At 35.4% G+C, this 25,085-nt stretch overlaps 1 protein-coding gene across 1 annotated transcript in view; it reads left to right on the top strand.

Moving 5' to 3' along the window:
- ADAMTS19 (ADAM metallopeptidase with thrombospondin type 1 motif 19) overlaps nt 1-25,085 on the top strand; it is a 285,910-nt gene that overhangs the window by 200,338 nt on the left and 60,487 nt on the right. The window contains exon 16 of the mRNA XM_060008921.1: nt 471-551. Coding sequence (XP_059864904.1) covers nt 471-551 — 81 coding nt within the window. The remainder of the gene's footprint in view (nt 1-470; nt 552-25,085) is intronic.

The raw sequence follows: 25,085 nt of genomic DNA, 5'->3' as shown, positions 1-25,085 counted from the left end.
TTGGCTAATCTTCCAGAGAGGGCTTGGTCTCTCTTGTCCTATACTCAACAACTTCAGGGACCAGACATCCGCCATCTGTATGCTCTCCAGCTGTGTTTGCTCCTTCCACCCACTTTCTAACTTAAAGGAGTTCCATGAGCAGAACTTAAGGCTGTTTGCTCTGTTCCAAGATTCACTGTGTTTCTAACCAGGCTGTCCTGTTGTGCTTTTTTCTCACCTCATAATTCATAAGCTGTCAGGGAGCTTTACAGTCACCTACTTGCTCTTGATAGCGTTGTATTCTCAACATTTTTCCAAGAAACTTCTCCACTTGAACTTATGACAGCTTTTATACATAATTTTTTTCTTTACATAGGTATTGAAGTATCACAGCAAAAGCCAAAACCAAAAGAGAGATAGGGCAAGTCAATGAAGAAAAGAAGAATTAGAAAAAACTCAAGATGTATTTCATGTTTTATTGATTCTTACAGGTTATGTAGAAGTGTTGGTGATACCTGCTGGAGCAAGAAGAATCAAAATTGTGGAGGAAAAGCCGGCACACAGCTACTTAGGTAACCTGTGTTACAGACGCAGAGCCCATGCAAGTCCAAGCTTAGCTGCCCTGCCCTGAGAGTGCTCTTATGCCCAAGACTTTAGTGTGTTTCTAGTTACATGTTTGAATTTCCCAGGAAGCACCTCTTGTCATATCAAGTAGGAATTTTTTCCTTCCCTCCCAGGGGCTTCCCAGGAGCAAAAGCAATCTGGTTGTCTCTGTGTTTGGTGGCGGTGGGTGTTATAAATTACTTCCTCATGTTAGTCCATGTTGGGAAACAAACACTCATTGGGGGATTTGGGTATGTTTTATTTCATATATATATATATATATATATATATATACACACATATTTAATAAATATATTTATTTCATATATTCATGAACATAAATGTATACATATTCATGTTTACTGCATGTGCAAATGCATACATCAATGTGTGTGTATATATATATATAATGATTGCTCTATAATTTGGAAATCTTGTGGGATTCTTAAAAAAATTTCTATGTACTAAAAGGACTTCCCCTTTTAATGGAAGACAATGCTCTCTTTTGCCTCACTTCAGGTGTACTCATTTATGAAGAAAGTATTTTTTAAAAAATTTTTAATAGAAAAAGTTGACTTGCATTATTCTGTAGTTTCAGGTATACTGCATAGTGCTTTGACATATGCATACATTATGAAATGGTCACCACCATAAGTCTAGTAACCATCTGTTCCCAAATGAAGTTATTACGATGTTATTGACCATATTCCTTTTGCTGTGTATGACAGGACCTTGACTTGCTAATTTCATTACTGGAGGTTTTTACCTCTTACTACCCTTCACCTATTTCATGTACCCCCCCGCCCTCTCTCTCTGGCAGTCACCCCTTTGTATCTAAGAGTTTCTGTTTGTTTTGTTTGTTTTTCTTGTCTGACTGCTATGGCTAGGACTTCCAATACTATATGGAATGAAAGTGGTGAGAGTGGGCATCTTTATCTTATTCCTGATTCTAGAGGAAATGCTTTCACCTATTTACGATTGAGTATGATGTTGGCTGTGGTTTTGTCATATCTGGCCTTTATTGTGTTGAGGTATATTCCCTTTATACCCACTTCATTGAAAGTTTTTTTTATCATAAATAAATGTTGAATTTTGTAAAAAGCTTTTTCTGCACCTATTGAGATGATTATATGATTTTTATTCCTCAGTTTGTTTACATGATGTGTCACATTGATTTGTGGATAATGAACCATCCTTGCAACTCTGGGATAAACCTCACTTAATCATGGTGTAATATCCTTTTAATGTATTGTTGAATTTGATTTTCTAATATTTTGTTGAGGAGTTTTAGATCTATATTCATCAGGGATATTGGCCTGTAATTTTCTTTTCTTCTGGTGTCTCTGTCTAGTTTTGGTATCAAGGCAATTCTGGCCTCACAGAATGAATTTGAAAGTGTTCCTTTCTCTTCAGTTTTGGGGAATAGTTTGAGAAGGATAGACATTAACTCTTCTTTAAATGTTTGGTAGATTCACCTGTGGAGCTGTCTGGTCCTTGACTTTTGTTTATTGGGAGTTTTTTGATTACCGAATCAATTTCATTACTGGTAATTGGTCTTTCATACTTTCTATTTCTTCCTGATTCAGTCTTGGGAGATTGCACATTTCCAGGAATTTATTCATTGCTTATAGGTTGTCCAATTTATTGATGTATAATTATTCATAGTAATCTCTTATGATCCTCTGTATTTCTCTGGTGTTAATTGTAACTTTCTTTTCATTTATGATTTTATTTAATTGGGCCCTTGAGAAAGTTTTTTTAAATCTTTAAGTACTACTTCTGGAAAAAAATTCTATCAGCTATTTTAATTAGGCCAGTTAATGATTTTTAAATATATGAAAGAAAATATTATGTTGTCAAAATACATATTGCTTATAAATTAATATTTCAAACTAAGTCATGTAAAATGATCTTTTATAGTCATGGCATCCACAGATAGAGGTATGTAATGTGATATGCTGGAAAAAGACTAAATATTCTCCCAGAATTTAAACATTGTATTTATATTATTTTTTTATTTTTATATTTTTATTTTATATTGGAGCATATTTGATTTACAACGTTGTATTAGATTTAGGTGTACAGCAAAGTGATTCAGTTATACATATACATATATCTGTTCTTTTTCAGATTCTTTTCCTATTTAGGTTATTACAGAATATTGAGTAGAGTTCCCTATACTATACAGTAGGTCCTTGTTGATTCCTATTTTATATATAGTAGTGTGTATATGTTAATCCCAACCTCCTAATTTACACCCTCGCCCTTTTTTCCCTTTGGTAACCATAAGTTTGTTTTCTAAGTCTGTGAGTCTGTTTCTGTTTTGTAAGTAAATTCATTTGTATCATTTGTTTAGATTCCTCATGTAAGTGATATGATATTTGTCTTTCTCTGACATCACTTAGTATGATAATCTCTAGGTCCATCTATGTTGCTGCACATAGAATTATTTTATTCGTTTTTATGGCTGAGTAATATTCCATTGTATATATGTACCGGCATCTTCCTTATCCATTCATCTGTTCATGGACATGTACACTGCTCCCATAGCTTCACTATTGTGAATAGTAATGCAATAAATATTTAGGGTGCATGTATCTTTTCGAATTAAGGTTTTCTCCAGATATATGGCCAGGAGTGGGATTGCTGGATCATATGGTAGCTCTATTTTTAGTTTTTTGAGGAACCTCCATAATGTTCTCCATAGTGGCTGTACAAATTTACATTCCCACCAACAGTGTAGAAAAAGGTTCCCTTTTCTTCACACCCTCTCCAGCATTTACTGTTTGTAAGCTTTTTGATGATGGACCATTCTGACCGGTGTGAGGTGATACCTCATTGTAGTTTTGATTTGCATTTCTCTAATAATTAGCGATGTTAAGCATCTTTTCATGTGCTTTTGACCATCTGTATGTCTTCTTTGGAGAAATGTCTATTTAGATCTTTGGCCCATTTTTGGATTGGGTTGTTTGTTTTTTACATATTGAGTTGCGTGAACTGTTTGTATATTTTGGAGATTAATCTCTTGTCAGTTGCATCAATTGCAAACATTTTCTCCCATCCTGTGGGTTGTTTTTTTGTCTTGTTTATGGTTTCCTTTGCTGTGCAAAAGGTTTTAAGTTTAATTAGGTCCTGTTTGCTTATTTTTGTTTTTATTTTCATTACTCTAGGAGGTGGATCCAAAAAGATATTGCTGCAAATTATGACAAAGTGTATTCTGCCTATGTTTTCCTCTAAGAATTTTATAATATGCAGTCTTACATATAGGTCTTTAATCCATTTTGAGTTTATTTTTGTATTATGGTGTTAGAGAATGTTCTAATTTCATTCTTTTACATGTAACTGTCTAGTTTTCCCAGCACCACTTATTGAAGCGACTGTCTTTTCTCCATTGTATATTCTTGCCCCCTTTGTCATAGATTAATTGACCATAGGTGTGTGGGTTTATTTCTGGGTTTTCTATCCTGTTCCATTTGTCTATATTTCTGTGTTTGTGCCAGTACAAAACTGTTACTGTAGCTTTGTAGTATAGTCAGAAGTCAGGTAGCCTGGTTCCTCCAGCTCCATTTTCCTTTCTCAAGATTGCTTTGGCTATTTGGGGTATCTTGTGTTTCCACACAAATTTTTAAATTTTTTGTTCTACTTCTGTGAAAAATGTAATTGGGAATTTGATAGGGATTACATTGAATCTATAGATTGCCTTGGGTAATATAGTCATTTTGACAATATTGATTCTTCCAATCAAGGAACAGGGTATATCTTTCTATCTGTTTGCCTCATCTTCTGTTTCTTTCATCAAAGTCTTTTAGTTTTCAGAGTAGGGGTCTTTTGCCTCCTTAGGTAGGTTTATTCCTATGTATTTTTTTCTTTTTGATGTGATGGTAAATGGCATTGTTTCCTTAATTTCTCTTTCTGATATTTCATTGTTTTTGCATAGAAATGCAACAGAAATCTGTGTATTAATTTTGCGTCCTGCAACTTTACCACATTCATTGATGAGCTCTAGAAGGTTTCTGGTAGCATCTTTAGGATTTTCTATATATGGTACCATATCATCTGCAGACAGTGACAATTTTACTTCTTTTCCAATTTGGATTTCTTTTACTCTTTTTTTCCTCTGATTGCCGTGGGTAGGACTTCCAAAACTATGTTGAATAAAAGTGGCAGGAGTGCACATCCTTGTCTTGTTCCTGTTCTTAGAGGAAATACTTTCAGCTTTTCACCATAGAGTATGATGTTAGCTGTGGGTTTGTCATATATGGCTTTTATTATGTTGAGGAATGTTCCCTCTATGCCCACTTGCTGGAGAGTTTTTATCATAAATGGGTGTTGAACTTTGTCAGAAGATTTTTCTGCACCTATTGAGATGATCATATGGTTTTTATTCTTCAATTTGTTAATGTCGTGTATCGTACTGATTGATTTGTGGAGACTGAAAAATCCTTGCATACCTGGAATAATCCCACTTAATCATGGTGTATGATCCTTTTAATGTATTGTTGGATTCAGTTTGCTAGTATTTTTGGGTCTATGTTCATCAATGATATTGATCTGTAATTTTCTTTTTTTGTGGTATCTTTGTCTGGTTTTGGTATCAGTGTGATGGCAGCCTCATAGAATGAGTTTGTGAGTATTCCTTTCTCTGCAATTTTTTGGAATAGTTTTAGAACAATGGTTGTTAACTCTTCTCTAAATGTTTGATAGAATTTACCTGTAAAGCCAGTAAAAGTCCTGGACTTTTGTTTGTTGGGAATTTTTTAATCACAGTTTCAGTTTCAGTACTTGTGATTGGTCTGTTCTTATTTTCTATTTCTTCCTGGTTCCATCTTGTGAGATTGTACCTTTCTAAGAATTTGTCCATTTCTTCTAGGTTGTCCATTTTATTGGCAAATACTTGCTTATAGTAGTCTCTTATGATCCTTTTTTATTTCTGTGGTGTCGTAACTTTTCCTTTTCATTTCTAGTTTTATTGATTTGGGCTTTCTTCCTTTTTTCTTGATGAGTCTGCCTAAAGGTTTATCAATTTTGTTTATCTTTTCAATGAACCAACTTTTAGTTTCTTTGATCTTTTCTACTGTTTTCTTCATCTCTATTCCATTTATTTCCACTCTGATCTTTATGATTTCTTTCCTTCTACTAACTTTGGGTTTTGTTTGTTCTTCTTTCTCCAGTTGCTTTAAGTGTAAGGTTAGGTTGTTTATTTGTCATTTTTCTTGTTACCTGAGGTAAGATTGTATTGTTATAAACTTCCCTCTTAGAACTGCTTTTGCCACATCCCATAGGTTTTGTTTCGTCATGTTTTCATTTTCATTTGTCTCTAGATATTTCTTGATTTCCTCTTTGATTTCTTCAGCGATTGATGAATTATTTAGTAACATATTGTTTAGCCTCCATGTGTTTGTGTTTTTGTGCAGTTTTTTTCTTGTAGTTGATTTCTAATCTCATAGTGTTGTTTTTAGAAAAGATGCTTAATATGATATCAGTTTTTTTTAATTTATTGAGACTTGCTTTATGGTCCAGCATGTGATCTATCCTGGGGAATGTTCCATGTGCATGTGAAAAGAATGTGTATTCTGCTGCTTTTGGATAAAATGTTCTATCAATATTAATTAAGTCCATCAGGTCTAATGTGTCATTTAAGGCCCATGTGTCCTTATTCATTTTCTGTCTGGAAGATCTGTGCACTGATGTAAGTGGGGTGTTATAGTCCCCCACTATGATTGTGTTACTGTTGATTTCTCCTTTTATGGCTATTAGCATTTACCTTATATATTGAGGTGCTTCTGTGTTGGGTGTATATATATTTACAATTGTTATATCTTCTTCTTGGATTGATCCCTTGATCATTATGTAGTGTCCTTCTTTGTCTCATCTAACAGCCTTTATTTTAAAGTCTCTTTTGTCTGACATGAGTATTACCACTCCAGCTTTCTTTTGATTTCCATTTGCATGGAATACCTTTTTCCATCTTCTCACTTTCAATCTGTATGTGTCCCTAGATCTGAGGTGGGTCTCTTGTAGACAACATATATACGAATCTTCTTTTCATATCCATTCATCTACTCTATGTCTTTTGGTTGGAGCATTTAATCCATTTACATTTAAGGTAATTATCAATATGTATGTTCTTATTGCCATTTTGTTAATCGTTTCGGATTTGTTTTCGTAGGTCTTTTTTCTTCCATCCCTCTTTTATTATCTTCTCTTGTTATTTGATGACTATCTTTAGTGTTGTGTTTGGATTCCTTTTTCTTTTTTATGTGTATAGCTATTGTAGATATTTGGTTTATGGTTACCATGAGCTTTTGATATAGCAGTCTGTATATAGACAAGATTGTCTTAAGTTGCTGGTCTCACTTTCAAATGCATTACTAATATCCTGCATTGGTACTTTCCTCACAGTTGCTGGTTTTGATATCATATTTGTGTGTGGATGATTTCCTACCTTTACTCTGTTTGCCTTTACCTGTGAGCTTTCCCGTTCGTGTTTTTCTTCTTTCTAGTTGTGGCCTTTTCTTTTCTGCCTAGAGAAGTTCCTTTAGTATTTGCTGTAAAGCTGATTTGGTGGTGCTAAATTCTCTTAGCTTTTACTTGTTTGGAAATCTTTTGATTTCTCCATTGAATCTGAATGAGAGCCTTGCTGGGTAGAGTATTCTTGGTTGCAGGTTTTTCCTTTTCATCACTTTAAATATATCATGCCACTCCCTTCTGTCCTGCAGAGTTTTTGCTGAAAAATCAGCTGATAACCTTATGGGGATTCCCTTGTATTTTATTTGTTGCTTTTCAAGTGTTGCTTTTAATATTTTCTCTTTGTCTTTAATGTTTATCAATTTAATATGTATCTCAGTGTGTTCCTCCTTGGGTTTATCCTATATGGAACTCTGCACTTCTTGAACTTGGGTGACTGTTCCCTTTCCTATGTTAAGGAGGTTTCAGCTATTGTCTCTTCAGATATTTTCTCAGGTCCTTTCTCTCTCTTGTGTCCTTCTGGGACCCACATAATGTAAATGTTGGTGTGTTTCATGTTGTCCCAGAGGTCTCTTAGGCTGTCTTCATTTCTTTTCATTCTTTTTTCTTTATTCTGTTCCACGGCAGTGATTTCCACCATTCTGTCTTCCAGCTCACTTATTCGTTCTTCTGCCTTATTTATTCTGCTATTGATTCCTTCTAGTGTGTTTTTCATGTCAGTTATTATATTGTTCATTTCTGTTTGTTTATTCTTTATGTCTTCGAGCTCTTTGTTAAACATTTGTTGTATCTTCTTAGTCTGTGCCTCCATTCTTTTTCCGAGATCTTGGATCATCTTTACTATCATTACTCTGTATTATTTTTTGGGTAGATTGCCTATCTCCAGTTCACTTCATTGTTCTTCTGGGGTTTTATCTTGTTCTTTTGTCTGGAACATATTCCTTTGTTGTCTCATTTGTCTAACTTTCTGTGATTGTCATTTCTGTTCCGTAGGCTGCAGAGTTGTAGTTCCTCTTGCTTCTCATGTCCTCCCCCATCTCACTGGGATTTCTTCTTTGTCTTTAGATGTAGAATATCTTTTTTGGTAGATTCCCATCATTCTTGTCAATGGTTATTCAACAGTTTATTGTGACTTTTGTGTTTTCTTGAGAGGAGTTGCACTCTAGTTCTACTCAGCCGTCTTGTCTCCAACCTAAAAATATCTGTTTATCAAAAAATTAGCCTCATTAACAGGTCTTCCACAAGGTCACTCTTAATGATGTCCTTTATTCATTTAACTGCCTTAATCAGCACTCACTACTTCAGCAAAATTCAGCTATACACATAGGCTATAATTCCCAGGCTCCTATGAAAGAAATTCAGCTTCAGTTTCTGTCCACTGCAGATGTGTAGCTGTTTAAGCCAGTGTTAAATTTACACTGTTCTGTCTCCTCCCCAGGTGATAAGGAAGGGGGATGTGAAGACCAGCATCCTTAAAATTCTGTGGCTGTCTCTCTGCATTCAACAGATCAAAAGCCATAAACACTGTATTTATATTATCTTTAAAGAAAACCTTTATGTCTTTTTTTCCTTCTTAACAAAATTATTTCCTCCTTATTCTTTCTCAACTCAGAAATAATGTCCCAATAGGGAAACACTTTGTACATGAAAAAATAACCCAGTGTTGTTACATGATTGTTTCTGCTCTGTAAAATTAAAAATGGTCTATACTTGGATCAAATCATTTTTCACATTAGGGTTTGTTTTCTAGGAGTAGGAAAATTTGAGGAAAGGAACAATACAAGAAATTTATTTATTTATTTGTTTGTTTGTTTTTTGGCTGTGTTGGGTCTTCGTTGCTGTGCACGAGCTTTCACTAGTTGCGGCGAGTGAGGGCTACTCTTCGTTGCAGTGCACAGGCTTCTCATTGTTGTGGCTTCTCTTGTTGCAGAGCACGGGCTTTAGGTGCACAGGCTTCACTAGCTGTGGCACGTGGGTTTAGTAGTTGTGTCTCGTGGGCTCTAGAGCGCAGGCTTAGTAGTTGTGGTGCATGGGCTTAGTTGCTCTGCGGCATGCGGGATCTTCCCAGGCCAGGGATTGAACCCATGTCCCCTGCATTGGCAGGCGGATTCTTAACCACTGCACCACCGGGGAAACCCAAGAAATTTTTTATCATGTGACACACCCATTAGTCGGTCATTATTAATATATAAAGTTTATCTATTTTTACCTGCTGTGGTTTTTAAATGCATTTTAAATGCAAGTAAATCATCCCATATATCCAAATTCAGATTAATACCCATTTTTGGAGGTGCTGTGTAAAATTGAGAAAGTTTTAATACATTCGTTTAATAGTAGATAGTTGGCAATTACATTTGGGAATATGTTTTCTTTTTTCCAAGCTGGAAAGGAATATAGGTGTCTCAAATGGAGTTTTCTCAAATTCTACAAAACTCCACATTGTGCTCTGATTTTTAATACCCTAGCAAATGTGCCTAAATACACCTACCATTTTTACAAATTTGACAGCTCCATGCTCCCTCTAATTCCTTACTAACCAGGGTCTTCAACCAATCCTGTCTTGTTTTTGTCTCTCCTTGACAATAACTATGTTTATCAAGGACAGCAAATGCCCTCTTGTGTTGGACTCTCAACCTCTACATGGTTTCCCAGTGTTCCCATACTGTGGAGCTCAAGCCTGGACCCTGTGCTCTGCTCTGCTCTGCTCTCTCCCTAGGGAATCACATTTGGCTCCTTTGCTTTACATTTTTGTTTGATGTAAATTATCAGATTCTCATATGTGCCTCAGAAATAATGCCTAAATCAAAAACTTTATTTTTATCTGTGCTGAAACCTCTTCCTAGTTTTCCCCACTATAGTAAATGTCACTGTATTAGTGTCCTATGACTGTAGTGACGATTACCACAAAGCTGGTGGTATAAAACAACAGGAATGTATTATCCCACAGTTCTGGAGGCCATGATCAGTTTTACTGGACCAGAAATTAAGGTGTCTGCAAAGCTGTGCTCTCTCTGGAGTCCCTAGGGTGTCATCCATTCCTGGCCTCTTCCAGATTCTGATGGCTACCAACATTCTTCTGCTTGTTACCACAACACTCCAACATCTGCCTCCCTAGTGTCACTGCCTTCTCTTCTTTTTCTGTGTTCAGACCACTCTCTTCCTACCTCTTATAGGCTACATATGATTGCATTTTAGGCCCACTTGGGTAATCCAGGATAATCTCCCCTTCTCAAGATCCTTAATTTAATCATATTTGCAAAGGTATTTATTTGCCATATAAGATAGCATTCATATGTTCCAGGGATTCAGATGTGGGTATCTTTATTCCCTTTCAAAACTTTTTTTTACACTGTGGTAGAATACACGTAACATGATATTTACCATCTTAACTATATTAAGTGTACAGTTTGATAGCATTGAGTACATTCACTTTGGTGCTCAACCACCATCATCCTTCTTCAGAACTCTTTTCATCTTGTAAAACTGAAACTCTGTACCCATTAATAGCAATTCGCCATTCCCCCCTCCTCCCATCCTCTGGTAACCTCCATTAGTCTTTCTATCTCCATGAATTTGACCACTCTGCATACCTCATGTATATGGAATCATACAGTAACTGTCTTTTTATTATTGACATATCTCTTATAATTATGTCCTCAAGATGTATCCATACTGTAGCATATGTCAACATTCCCTTCCTTTTAAAGGCTGAATAGTATTCCAGTGTATGTGTATAACACCTTTTGCTTATCTATTCATTTATCCATGGATCCTTAGGTTGCTTCCACATTGTAGCTATTGTGAATAATGCTGCTATGAATATGGGTGTACAAATATCTCTTCAAGACCTGGATTTTCATTCTCTTGAGTATATACCTAGAAGTAGAATTACTGGATGATAGACTAATTCTATTTTTAATTTTTTGAGGAACTGCATAACATTTTCCACAGTTGCTGTACCATTTTCCATTCCTACCAACAGGGTGAAAGGATTCCAGTTTCTCTATATCCTCACCAACACTTGTTTTCTGTTTATTTTGAATGTAGCCATCCTAATGGCTATGAGGTGATATCTCATTATGGGTTTGATTTGTATTTCTCTAATGATTAGTGATACTGAGCATCTTTTCATGTGCTTGTTGGTTTTGTATAACTTCTTTGGAGAAATATCTCTTCAGGTCCTTTGCCCATTTTTAAATTAGGTCCTTTTACAATTAGGTTCTTTGATTTTTTTGTTCATGAGTTTTTAGAAATTCTTGATATATTCTGGATTATAATCCCTTATCAGATTGATTTTCAAATATTTTGTCCCATTCTGTAGGTTTTTACTCTGTTAGTAATGTCTTTTAATGTACAAAAGTTTTAAGTTTTCATGAAATTTGTCTATTTTTCTTTTATAATCTGTACCTTTGGTGCAATGTCCAAGAAATCATTGTCAAATTCAATGTTGTGGAGCTTTTGCATATTATTTTCTTCTAAGAGTTTTATAGTTTTAGGTCTGACATTTAGATCTTTGATCCATTTGGAGTTAAATTTTATATGTGGTATTAGTTAAGGGTCCAACTTCAGTTTTCTGCATGTGGATACTCAGTTTTCCCAGGACTACTGGTTGAAAGACTGTCCTTTCTCCATTGAATGATCTTGGCACCCATGTCGAAAATCATTTGGCCATATTTGCAAAGGTTTATTTCTGGGATCTCTGTTCTATTCCCTTGGTTTATATGTCTGTTTTCATGCCAGTAGCACAGGGTTTTGATTACTGTAGCTTTCTAGTAAGTTTTGAAACCAGGAAGTGTGAGTCTCCAGCTTTGTTCCTGTTTTTCAAGATTGTTTTGGCTATTCATGGTCTCCTGAGATTCCCTATAAATTTTAAGATAGGGTTTTTTTTCACTTCTACACAAAAGGCCATTGGAAATTTGATAGGGATTCCATTCAATTTGTAGGGCACTTTGGATAATATTGACATCTTAACAATATTAACTCTTCCAATTCATGAACCTGGAATGTGTTTCCATTTATTTACATCTTCTTTAATTTCTTTCAGAAATGTTTTGTAGTTTTCATTGTATAAGTCTTTCACCTCCTTTGTTAAGTTAATTCCCAAGTATTTAATTCTTTTTGATGCTGTGCTATTTGTAAATAGAAATGTTTTCTTAATTTATTTTGCAGATCATTCATTATTAGTGTATAGAAATTGAATTGCTTTTTGAGTGTTGACTTTATATCCTGCTACTTTGCTGAATTTATTTATTAGTTCTACTGGGCTTTTTGTAAAACTTCTATTGTTTTCTACATATAAGATCATATCATCTGCAAACAAAAATAATTTTACTTCTTCCTTTCTGATTTAGATGTCTTTTGTGCTCCTGAATTCAGTTTGCTAGTATTTTGTTGAGGATGTTGCATCATTGTTCATAAGGGAAATTGATCTGTAGTTTTCTTTTTTTGTAATGTCTTAGTCTAGGTTTGATATCTGGAAAATGCTGGCCTCATAGAATGAGTTAGGAAGTATTCCCTCCACTTTTATTATTTTTAAAATTTAAGGATTTGTGTTAGATCTTTAAATGTTTGGTAGAGTTTACCAGTGAAGCCATAAGGTCCAGTGCTTTTCTTTGAGGGGATATTTTTGATTACTGATTCAGTCTCCTTACTAGTTATAGGTATACTTATAGGATTTCTGTTGCTTTGTGATTCAGACTTGGTAGGCTTTGTGTTTCTAAAAATGTGTTCATTTCATTTAGATTTTCCAGTGTGTTAGCATACAGTTGTTCCTAGTATTTCTTATAATCCTTTTTATTTCTTTAGCATCAGTTGTAATGTCCCCACTTTCATTTCTGTCTTTTTTTTTTTAGTTGTCTTTTTTTCATTCTTTTTTTGCCAGATAGCTAAAGGTTTGTCAACTTTGTTGATCTTTTCAAAGAACTAACTTCTAGCTTTGTTGATTTTCTCTATTTTATATTTCATTTATGTCTGTTTTAATCTTTATTATTACTATTTTTCTTCTTGTAGCTTTGGGTTTAGTTTGTTCTTTTTCCAGTTTCTGAGGCTGTAAAGTTAGGTTGTTAATTTGGGATGTTTCTTCTGTTTCAATGTGTATATAGCTATAAATCCCAACCCACCCCCCACCCATAGCACTGCTTTCACTGTGTCCTGTAAGTTTTGATACATTGTGTTTTCATTTCATTTGTCTCCAGACATTTTCTAATTTACCTTGTGATTTCTTCTTTGATCCATTGGTTGTTTGAGTGTGTAGTTTCATTTCCACAAATTTGTGAATTTTCCAATTTGCCTTCTGTTACTGATTGCGAACTTCATCTCACTGTGTTCAGAGAAGATACTTTATATGATATCTATCTTTTAGGGCATGGATGTCTTGGTCGGGGGCGGGGGTCCATTATTCATCCTACCACAGTCACTAATTTCTATGCAGTAGTTTACACCAAAACTAGGAGTTCTCTTTGATAACTCTCTTTACCATTCTAATACAGTACATCAGCAAGTCCTCTCAGTTATTCAGATGTATCCTTTCCTCCATGTCAACTGTGACCCCTACCCAGGCCACTCCCTATTACATGGTCCTGCTTTATTACCTTTATAGAGTTTATTGCTGTTTGAATTGTCTTATTTGTCTACATGCATGCTTTATATTATCTATCTCCATTGTTAATTCTTGAAAGCAGGGATCATTTTGCTCAGAGCCATATCTGCAGTAACTAAAACAGAGTCTGTTACACAGAAATTAATAAAGGATTTTTCAGTGAATTTTAATTAAGAAAAGATGATTCACACTTGTATAGTGATTAGCATGGGTTAGTGCATTAAATATCTTTGTTAAATAAGTCCTCACATCAACTTTATGAAGTAGGAACTTCTAATTTCCCAGTTTTTAAAATCAGAAAATAGAGGAACAGAGAATAAATTTGTTTCCCATGGTCACAAATCTTAAAAAGTTGTGATCCTGGATTTAAACCCAAGAAGTGTGGCCACAGTATCTGATCATACTGTCTTTTCTTTTCTTTTTTCTTTTTTATCATTGGCTTCTATGCAACACTTGTGATTTTAAAGTACATGTCACATATGAAGAAATTTTCCTTGAACTTCTCCCAAATTCCCCCTTTTTCCCCATTTCTTAATTAATGTGATCGATTGTATGGAATTAATGGAAGGAAATACAAATCTTGAAACGACTATTTTTTTTCTTCAGTTAGTACCTCCAAGTTTGCCAGACCCCATTTTCTTTCCTTGGTGCAAATCTTTAAACATAGATCTTCAATCACTTTTTCTTGTTAAAAGAGCATTCAATTTGAAAAGGAAATTATATATCTGTGTTAAGTGCCTGGCCTTATTATTGTCAGTTTTCCTTGTGCTTAACATCAGGCCTAAGTTACTAGGGTCTTTTACTTGTGTAAAGAAATGGCATTAGTGCTTCTAAACATCCTGAATACTACTTGAGATTAAATCATTATTGGAAAAATTAGTATGTTACCATGTTTATTCAAGAACCTACTAAGTTTCCTTACTTGCTTGACTGAGGAAAAAACAATTCTCCTGATGGAAAGTTTCAAGAACAAAGACAAGGAGATCAGTTGCATGATTCTATCAAGAGAACAGGAATAAGAAAAACCCAAGTGCTTCTACAGACATTGAAGAAGTTAGCTGATGAAACTTGTTAGAAAATCGCTGTGAGTACTGATAGAAGAGAAAAATTCAAGGATTCTGGCTTAACTTGGCAAATAATAATGGAATTTACTGAGATAAGGCACGTGGATGAGGGGCAAGTTTGGAAAAAAAACAATTAAAAAGAAATGATAAAGTATTAAAATCCTAGATTTCAAACATAAAATCCTAGATTTCAAGCTTGTGATATGTGTTCTCTGCCTAAAGAATAGAGAGAATAGATCAGAGAATAAATACCATAAATCACATTTCCTAAAAGCTCTTTCAGGCATTGGAAGGAAGTCAAAGTCATTGAAAATCTTCATCTGAAATAGCTTTAGCAGAAAGAAAGAAAAATAAATCATTTCTTGGCAAACTGGTTATTCTTTAATGAAGTAACTTATCTACATCAAACTAGATGTTATCTCACAGAAGACATTTAATACCCTCCCAGTACAGTTATTCTTTTTCATTACTCTCTTTGAGTTGTATCCCCATTTGCAATTATTATATGCTTTTCTGAAGATCATGGTTTTATTAATTTGTTAATAATTTATTCAAAAGTATAAAATGGAGAGTAGTTCAGGTAGGTCATCTATTTACAAAACCATTATAAGCTTATGATTTATAAAAATGTAAATGAGGTTGTATGGGTCAACTTAACCTTGCCTGCAGCTTTGCATGTAACCCACTGTGGGAAGAATTCCCAATGAAAACAGTTTAAAATGTTGAGCAAAATTCAAAAGGAGAAAAAAAGAACACTTTTTATATTTACCTCTGAACAGGAAAGAAGTTAAGGATTCCTCACATGTCAAAAACAAAGTGAGAACAGGAAGCCAGAGTATTAGGCTAACCGAAGCCCCACTTATGCTTAATCCTGATGACCAGTTTAGACCTTGAGAGCCAAGGGGAACTGGGCAGAAAATAAAGCCTAAGACCTTTACGAAGTGGAGACTCAAGACCCCTACGTAAAGCGGGACCCCCAAAGAACCTACGAGCTCAGTGCGAGAAGACATAGTAGTACATGTGTTGCATTTGCACCATAAAAGGAGAAAGACAGAAAATGTGTCTGTATTAACTTTGGTACTAGGTGGAGGTAGAAAATCCATTTCCCTGAGGATCTGCAACCAAGCAAATGCTTCTATGGATTTGCAGCACCAGTCTACTCTATAAAGTCCAGAACCCTCAAGATATTTATTTTAATGAGGCTACCAAAGTGGCTAGTATATGCAAATGCAAATCCTTCTTGAAGGTAAGTCACCTTTAAACCAGGCCTCAAAAGAATTCTATAAAGTTCAACAAATATAATTTTATAGTAAAAAAAAGTTCAGAAAATACAGATGGAAATAGACACTATAAGCAAAACAGTAAAACTAAGGGAGAGCAGAACCAGACATATATATTTGTATCATATGCAGAATATATAAAAATATTATGTTAATATGTTTAAATGTATAAAAAAGGGATTTAAAAATAAACAAAAATTGACTGAAAACATAGAGAACCAAATATAATTTTTTAAATAAAATTTTAAAAAATCAATCAGTAGAAAACAAGATAAGAGAAAAGCAACAAAAACATACAAGCAGGAAATCAAAAGATACCAACAATCTTAATAAACATTTAAAACTAAAGTCTGTAGTTAAAAGATGAAAATTATCAGACTGGATTTTACGAATAATTCACATATATTGTATTCATAAGAAATATATGTAAAACATGAGTCACAAAAATTAAAAATCAAAGAATGGAAACTGTACCAGAAAAATGCAAATCAGAAGAATACTGATATAGCCATAGTAATATGAGTCAAAACTCATTTTAAAGAAAAATGCATTACTTGAGGTAAAAAAGTTCACAAAATAATTATGAAAGAATCCAGTTTATCACAAACATATTATAATTTTAAATTATATGAACCCAGGAATATAGCTTTAAAGCAAAAATTGACCAAGAAAAATTGACAAATTCGTCATCATCATGAAATGAAACACACAAATATGGAGTAAACTGACTTCCAACCAAAATGTTGAGGTAATGCACAGAGAAAAAGTACTCTTTAAACAAATAATGCTGGAATAGCTTGATATTTATATGAGGAAGAAAATTGAACCTTGGCCCCAACCTTACAACATACACAAAAATTAACTCAAAACAGATTAGAAATCTAAACAAAGAAGCTAAAACTCTAAAACTTATAACAAAAAACATAATAGAAACATATTCATGACATTATGGTAAGCAAGGCTTTCTTTACAATGGATGTGCAAAAATACCAACTCTTCCACCAAAAAGGCATATACTGGATTTCATCAAAAATAAAAATACTAGAGGACTGGGGTTGGCTGCGTGAACACTGCCTGAAGGGGTTAGTACACCACGGCTAGTCGGGAGGGAGTCCGGGAGAAGGTCTGGAACTGCTGAAGAGGCAAGAGACTTTTTCATGCCTCTTTGTTTCCCTGTGCATGAGGAGAAGGGAGTAAGAGTGCTGCTTAAAGGAGCTCCAGAGACAGGCCTGAGCCACAGCTACCATCGTGGACCCAGAGACGGGACTGAGACGCTAAGGCTGCTGCTGCAGCCACCAACAAGCCTGTGTGCAAGCACAGGTCACTATACACACCTCCACTCCTGGGAGCCTGTGCAGCTCACCACTGCCAGGGTCCCATGATCCAGGGACAACTTCCTCAGGAGAACACACGGTACACCTCAGGCTGGCGCAACGTCACACCAGCCTCTGCCACTGCAGGCTCACCCTGCACTTCATACCCCTCCCTCCCCCTGGCCTGAGAGAGCAAGATCCCCCTACAGCTGCTCCTTTAATCCCGTCCTGTCTGAGCAAAGAACAGACGCCCTCAGGTGACCTACACACAGAGGCTGGGCCAAATTCAAAGCTGAACCCAAGGAGCTGTGCGAACAAAGAGAGAAAGGGAAGTTTCTCCCAGCAGCCTCAGGAGCAGCAGATTAAATCTCCACAATCAACTTGATGTCCCCGCATCTGTGGAATACCTGAATAGACAACGAATCATCCCAAATGAGGAGGTGGACTTCGAGAGCAACAACATATTTTTTCCCCCTTTTTCTCCTTCTGTGACTGTGTATGTGTATGCTTCTGTGTGTGATTTTCTCTGTATAGCTTTGCTTTGACCATTTGTCCTAGAGTTCTTTCTCTCCGTTTTTGTTGTTGTTGTTTTTAATATAGTTTTCAGCACTTGTTATCATTGGTGGATTTGTTTTTTGGTTTGGTTGTTCCTTCTTTCTTTCTTTTTAATTACTTAAAAAAATTTTTTAATAATTATTTTTTGCTTTTTATTTTAATAACTTATTTTATCTCTTTCTTTTCTTTCTTTCTTTTCTTTCTTTCTTTCTTTCTTTCTTGTTTTCTTTCTTTCTTTCTTTTTTTCCTTCCTTCCTTCCTTCCTTTCTTCTCCCTTTTATTCTGAGTCATGTGGATGAGAGGCTCCTGGTGCTCCAGCCAGGTGTCAGGGCTGTGCCTCTGAAGTGGGAGAGCCAAGTTCAGGACATTGGTCTACCAGAGACCTCCCAGCTCCACGTAATATATGGCAAAAACCTCTAAGAGATCTCCATCTCAACACCAAGACCCAGCCCACTCAATGACCAGCAAGCGACATTGCCAGACTCCCTATGCCAAACAACTAGCAACACAGGAACACAACCCCAGACATTAGCAGAGAGACTGCCTAAAATCATACTAAGGCCACAGACACCCCAAAACATACCACAAGACGTGGACCTGCCCACCAGAAAGACAAGATCCAGCCTCATCCACCAGAACAAAGGTACTACTCCCCTCCACCAGGAAAACTACACAACCCATTGAACCAACCTTAGCCACTGGTGGCAGACACCAAAAACAATGGGAACTACAAACCTGCAGCCTGCAAAAAGGAGACCCCAAACACAGTAAGTTAAGCAAAATGAGAAGACAGAGAAACACACAGCACATGAAGGAGCAAGGTAAAAACCCACCAGACCAAACAAATGAAGAGGAAATAGGCAGCTACCTGAAAAAGAATTCAGAGTAATGATAGTAAACATTATCCAAAATCTTGGAAATAGAATGGAGAAAATACAAGAAACGTTTAACAAGGACCTAGAAGAACTACAGAGCAAATAAGCAATGACGAACAACTCAAAAAATGAAATTAAAATTCTCTAGAAGGAATCAATAGCAGAATGACTGAGGCAGAAGAATGGATAAGTGACCTGGAAGATACAGTAGTGGAAATTAACTACTGCAGAGCAGAATAAAGAAAAAAGAATGAAAAGAATTAAGGACAGTCTTAGAGACCTCTGGGACAATATTAAAAGCACCAACATTAGAATTACAGGGGTCCCAGAAGAAGAAGTGAAAAAGAAAGACACTGAGAAAATATTTGAAGAGATTATAGATGAAAACTTCCCTAATATGGGAAAGGAAATAGTCAATAAAGTCGAGCAAGCACACAGAGTCCCATACAGGATAAATTCAAGGAGAAATATGCCAAGACACATATTAATCAAACTGTCAAAAATTAAATACAAAGAAAACATATTAAAAGCAGCAAGGGAAAAGCAACAAATAACACAAAAGGGAATCCCCCTAAGGCTAACAGCTGACCTTTCAGCAGAAACTCTTCAAGCCAGAAGGGAGTGGCAGGACATATTTAAAGTGATGAAAGGGAGAAACCTACCAACAAGGTTACCCCACAAGGATCTCATTCAGATTCAACAGAGAATTTAAAAACTTTACCGACAAGCAAAAGCTAACAGAATTCAGTACAAACAAACCAGCTTTACAATAAATGCTAAAAGAGCTTCTCTAGGTGGGAAACACAAGAGAAGGAAAAGACCTACAATAACAAACCCAAAACAATTAAGAAAATAGTAATAAGAACATACATATCAATAATTACCTTAAATGTAGATGGATTAAATGCTCCAACAAAAAGACATAGACTGGCTGAATGGATAGAAAAACAAGACCCATATATATGCTGTCTACAAGAGACCCACTTCAGACCTAGGTACACATACAAACAGAAAGTGAGGGGATGGAAAAAGATATTCCATGCAAATGGAAATCAAAGAAAGCTGGAGTAGCAATTTTCATATTAGACAAAGTAGACTTTAAAACAAAGACTATTACAAGAGACAAAGAAGGACACTACATAATGATCAAGGGATCAATCCAAGAAAAAGATATGACAATTGTAAATATTTATGCACCCAACATAGGAGCACCTCAATACATAATGCAAATGCTAACAGCCATAAAAGGGGAAATCGAGAGTAACACAATTATAGTAGGGGACTTTAACACCCCACTTTCACCAATGGACAGATCATCCAAAATGAAAATAAATAAGGAAACACAAGCTTCAAATGATACATTAAACAACATGGACTTAATTGATATTAAAGAAAATTGAAATCATATCAAGTATCTTTTCTGACCACAATGCTATGAGACTACATATCAATTACAGGAAAAAATCTGTAAAAAATACAAACAAATGGAGGCTAAGAAATACACTACTTAAAAACCAAGAGATCACTGAACAACTCAAAGAGGAAATCAAAAAATACCGAGGAACAAATGACAACGAAAACATGATGACCGAAAGCCTATGGGATACAGCAAAAGCAGTTCTAAGAGGGAATTTTATACCAATACAATCCTACCTTAAGAAACAGGAAACATCTTGAATAAACAACCTAACCTTACACCTAATGCAATTCGAGAAAGAAGAAAAGAAAAACCCAAAGTTAGCAGAAGGGAAGAAATCAAAAAGATCAGATCAGACATAAATGAAAGGGAAATGAAGGAAATGATAGCAAAGATCAATAAAACTAAAAGCTGGTTCTTTGAGAAGATAAACAAAATTGATAAACCATTAGCCAGACTCATCAAGAACAAAAGGGAGAAGACTAAAATCAGTAGAATTAAAATAAAAAAGGAGAAGTAACAACTGACACTGCAGAAATACAAAGGATCATATGAGATTACTACAAGCAACTATATGCCAATAAAATGAACAACCTGGAAGAATTAGACAAATTCTTGGAAATGCACAACCTGCCAAGACTGAACCAGGAAGAAATAGAAAATATGACCAGACCAATCACAAGCACTGAAATTGAAACTGTGATTAAAAATCTTCCAACAAACAAAAGCCCAGGACCAGATGGCTTCACAGCCGAATTCTATCAAACATTTAGAGAAAGGCTAACACCTATCCTTCTCAAACTCTTCCAAACTATAGCAGAGGGAGGAACACTCCCAAACTCATTCTACAAGCCCACCATTACGCTGATACCAAAACCAGACAAAGATGTCACAAAAAAAGAAAACTACAGGCCAATATTACTGATGAACATAGATGCAAGAATCCTCAACAAAATACTAGCAAACAGAATCCAACAGCACATTAAAAGGATCATACACCATGATCAAGTGGGGTTTATCCAGAGAAGGCAAGGATTCTTCAATATATGCAAATCAATGAACATGATCCAACATATTAACAAATTGAAGGAGTAAAACCATATGATCATCTCAATAGATGCAGAGAAAGCTTTTGACAAAATTCAACACCCATTTATGGTAAAAACCCTCCAGAAAGTAGGCATAGAGGGAACTTTCCTCAACATAATAAAGGCCATATATGACAAACCCACAGCCACCATCATCCTCAAAAGTGAAAATCTGAAACCATTTCCACTAAGATGAGGAAGAAGATAAGGTTGCCCACTCTCACCACCCTTATTCAACATAGTTTTGGAAGTTTTAGCCACAGCAATCAGAGAAGAAAAACAAATAAAAGGAACCCAAATCAGAAAAGAAATAAAGCTGTAACTGTTTGCAGATGACATGATATTATACATAGAGAATCCTAAAGATGCTACCAGAAGACTACTAGAGCTAATCAATGAATTTGGTAAAGTAGCAGGATACAAAATTAATGCACAGAAATCTCTTTGCATTCCTATACCCTAATGATGAAAAATCTGAAAGTGAAATTAAGAAAATGCTCCTATTTACCTTTGCAACAAAAAGAATAAAATACCCAGGTATAAAGCTACCTAAGGAGACAAAAGACCTGTATGCAGAAAATTATAAGACACTGATGAAAGAAATTAAAGGTGATACAAATAGATGGAGAGATATACCATGTTCTTGTATTTGAAGAATCAACATTGTGAAAATTACTATACTACACAAAGCAATCTACAGATTCAGTGCAATCCCTATCAAACTACCACTGGCATTTTTCACAGAACTAGAACAAAAAATTTCACAGTCTGTATGGAAACACAAAAGACCCCAAATAGCCAAAGCAATATTGAGAACGAGAAACGGAGCTGGAGAAATCAGGCTCCCTGACTTCAGACTATACTACAAAGCTACAGTAATCAAGACAGTATGGTACTGGCACAAAAACAGAAATATAGACCAATGGAACAGGATAGAAAGCCCAGAGATAAACCCACGCACATATAGTCACCTTATCTTTGATAAAGGAGACAGGTGTATACAATAGAGAAAAGACAGCCTCTTCAATACATGGTGCTGGGAAAACTGGACAGCTACATGTAAAAGAATGAAGTGAGAACACTCCCTAACACCATACACAAAAATAAACTCAAAATGGATTAAAGACCTAAATGTTAGGCCAGATACTATCAAACTCTTACAAGAAAACATAGGCAGAACACTCTATGACATAAATCACAGCAAGATCCTTTTTGACCCACCTCCTAGAGAAATGGAAATAAAGACAAAGGTAAACAAATGGGCCCTAATGAAGCTCAAAACCTTTTGCACAGCAAAGGAAACCATAAACAAGACAAAAAGTCAACCCTCAGAATGGGAGAAAATATTTGCAAATTGAAACAACTGACAAAGGATTAATCTCCAAACTTTACAAGCAGCTCATGCAGCTCAATATCAAAAAAACAAACAACCCAATCCAAAAATGGGCAGAAGACTTGAAGAGACATTTCTCCAAAGAAGATATACAGATTGCCAACAAACACATGAAAGGATGCTGAACATCATTAATCATTAGAGAAATGCAAATCAAAACTGCAATGCGGTATCATCTCACACTGGTCAGAATGACCATCATCAAAAAACCTACAAGCAATAAATGCTGGAGAGGGTGTGGAGAAAAGGGAACCCTCTTGCACTGTTGGTGGGAATGTAAATTGATGCAGCCACTATGGAGAACAGTATGGAGGTTCCTTAAAAAACTAGAAGTAGAACTACCATATGCCCCAGCAATCCCACTACTGGGCATATACACAGAGAAAACCATAATTCAAAAAGAGTCATGTGCCACAGTGTTCATTGAGCACTATTTACAATAGCCAGGACATGGAAGCAACCTAAGTGTCCATTGACAGATGAATGGATAAAGAAGATGTGGCACATATATACAATGGAATATTACTCAGCCATAAAAAGAAACGAAATTGAGATATTTGTAGTGAGGTGGATGGACCTAGAGTCTGTCATACAAAATGAAGTAAGTCAGAAAGAGAAAAACAAATACTGTACGCTAACACATATATATGGAATCTAAAAAAAAGAAAAATGGTCATGAAGAACCTAGGGGCAAGATGGGAATAAAGATGCAGACCTACTAGAGAATGGACTTGAGGACAGGGGGAGGGGGAAGGGTAAGCTGGGACAAGGTGAGAGAGTGGCAGTGTATATATATGGACATATATACACTACCAAATGTAAAATAGATAGCTAGTGGGAAGCAGTCTCATAGCACAGGGAGATCAGCTCGGTGCTTTTTGACCAGCTAGAAGGGTGGGATAGGCAGGTGGGAGGGAGGGAGATACAAGAAGGAAGAGAGATGGGGATATATGTATATTTATAACTGATTCACTTTGTTATAAAGCAGAAACTAACACACCATTGTAAAGCAATTACAGTCCCATAAAAATGTTAAAAAGAAAAAAAGAGAAGGTGGGATTTGAAAAATAATTGAATACAAATTAAATAAATAAGTAAGTAAACTACTGTTCTTTTAAAGACATCATTAAGAAAATAAAAAGGCAAGCCATAGTCTCAGAGATAAATATTTGCAATAAATTTATCATGAAAAGAATTTGTATCTAGAATATATAAAAATGTAATTTTCATGAATTTCCAATAGATAGAAACAAATATTCTTAACCAATAGTTAGTTATAAAGGAAACAGTGAAGTACAAATGTTTATATTTATTACCTGCCTTAAGAAAAATAAGATTTTTAGTACATTGGGAGAGCCTTTGTGCCCCTCCTCCTATTTTATAGTAAATTTTGTATAAAACTGGTACTGTTTTTCCTTAAGTGTTTGAACGTTGGTATTTTCTTTCTGGGAAGGTTTTTGAATCCCAGCCTAATTTCTTTAGTGTGTGTGTGTGTGTGTGTGTGTGTGTGTGTGTGTGTGTGTGTGTGTGTGTGTTTATAACTAGTCAGATGTTCTTTTAATTCTTGTGACAGATTTGGTAATTGGTGTCTTCAAAGAACTTATCTATTTCACTTATCAAGTTTATTGTCTTGAAGTTGTTTATAATGTTCTTACAACACTACAGTGTCTATATGCACTATAGCAATATTTCTCCTCTCATTTCTGATGTTGTTAATTTTTGTCTTCTTTTCCTAATCAGTCAAACTAGAGTTTTATCCGTTTTTGATCTTTTGAAATAACCACCTTTTAGTGTCATTAATTGCATCTATTGTTAATCTGCTTTCTATTCAATTGACTTTTGGTCTTTATTATTTTCTTCCTACTTACTTTAGGTTTAAATCGATTTTTTTAATACCATTTTAAGTTAGAAACTTAGGTAATTGATTTTAGTCCTTCTTTGTTAATATGACAGTTTTTCTAAGCACTGCTTTAGCTGCATTCCACAATTTTTGTAGGTCATACTGTTTGTTTAAAATATTTTCAAATTTTCATTGTGGTTTCTACTTTGACTCATGGGTTATTTGTAACTGTATTGTTTAATTTCCAAATATTTGTAGATTTTCTAGTAGATATTTTATTGATTCCAGTTTAAATCTGCATGGAAAGAGAATATGCAGTTGATCCTTGAACGACATGGGGGTTAGGGACGCCTACCCTCCATACAGCCGAAAATCCTAGTATAATTTATAGTCAGACCTCCACATAGGCTCTTCCTCCATATATACCGTTTCTCGCTATCTGCGATTCAGTTCAGCATTTGTGAATTCAAACATCAGGGGAGGTGGGGATGGGAGATCATGTAGTAAGTAATGAAGTATTTACCATTTAAAAACTTCCATGTACAAGTGGCCCACGCAGTTCACATATACATTCAAGGGTCATCTGTACTGCCTGATTTCAGCTGAGACTTG

The sequence above is a fragment of the Delphinus delphis genome, chromosome 3 (genome assembly GCF_949987515.2).
Source record: "Delphinus delphis chromosome 3, mDelDel1.2, whole genome shotgun sequence".
In the NCBI taxonomy this organism is placed as follows: domain Eukaryota; kingdom Metazoa; phylum Chordata; class Mammalia; order Artiodactyla; family Delphinidae; genus Delphinus; species Delphinus delphis.
This window is presented reverse-complemented; position numbering and strand designations above follow the sequence as displayed.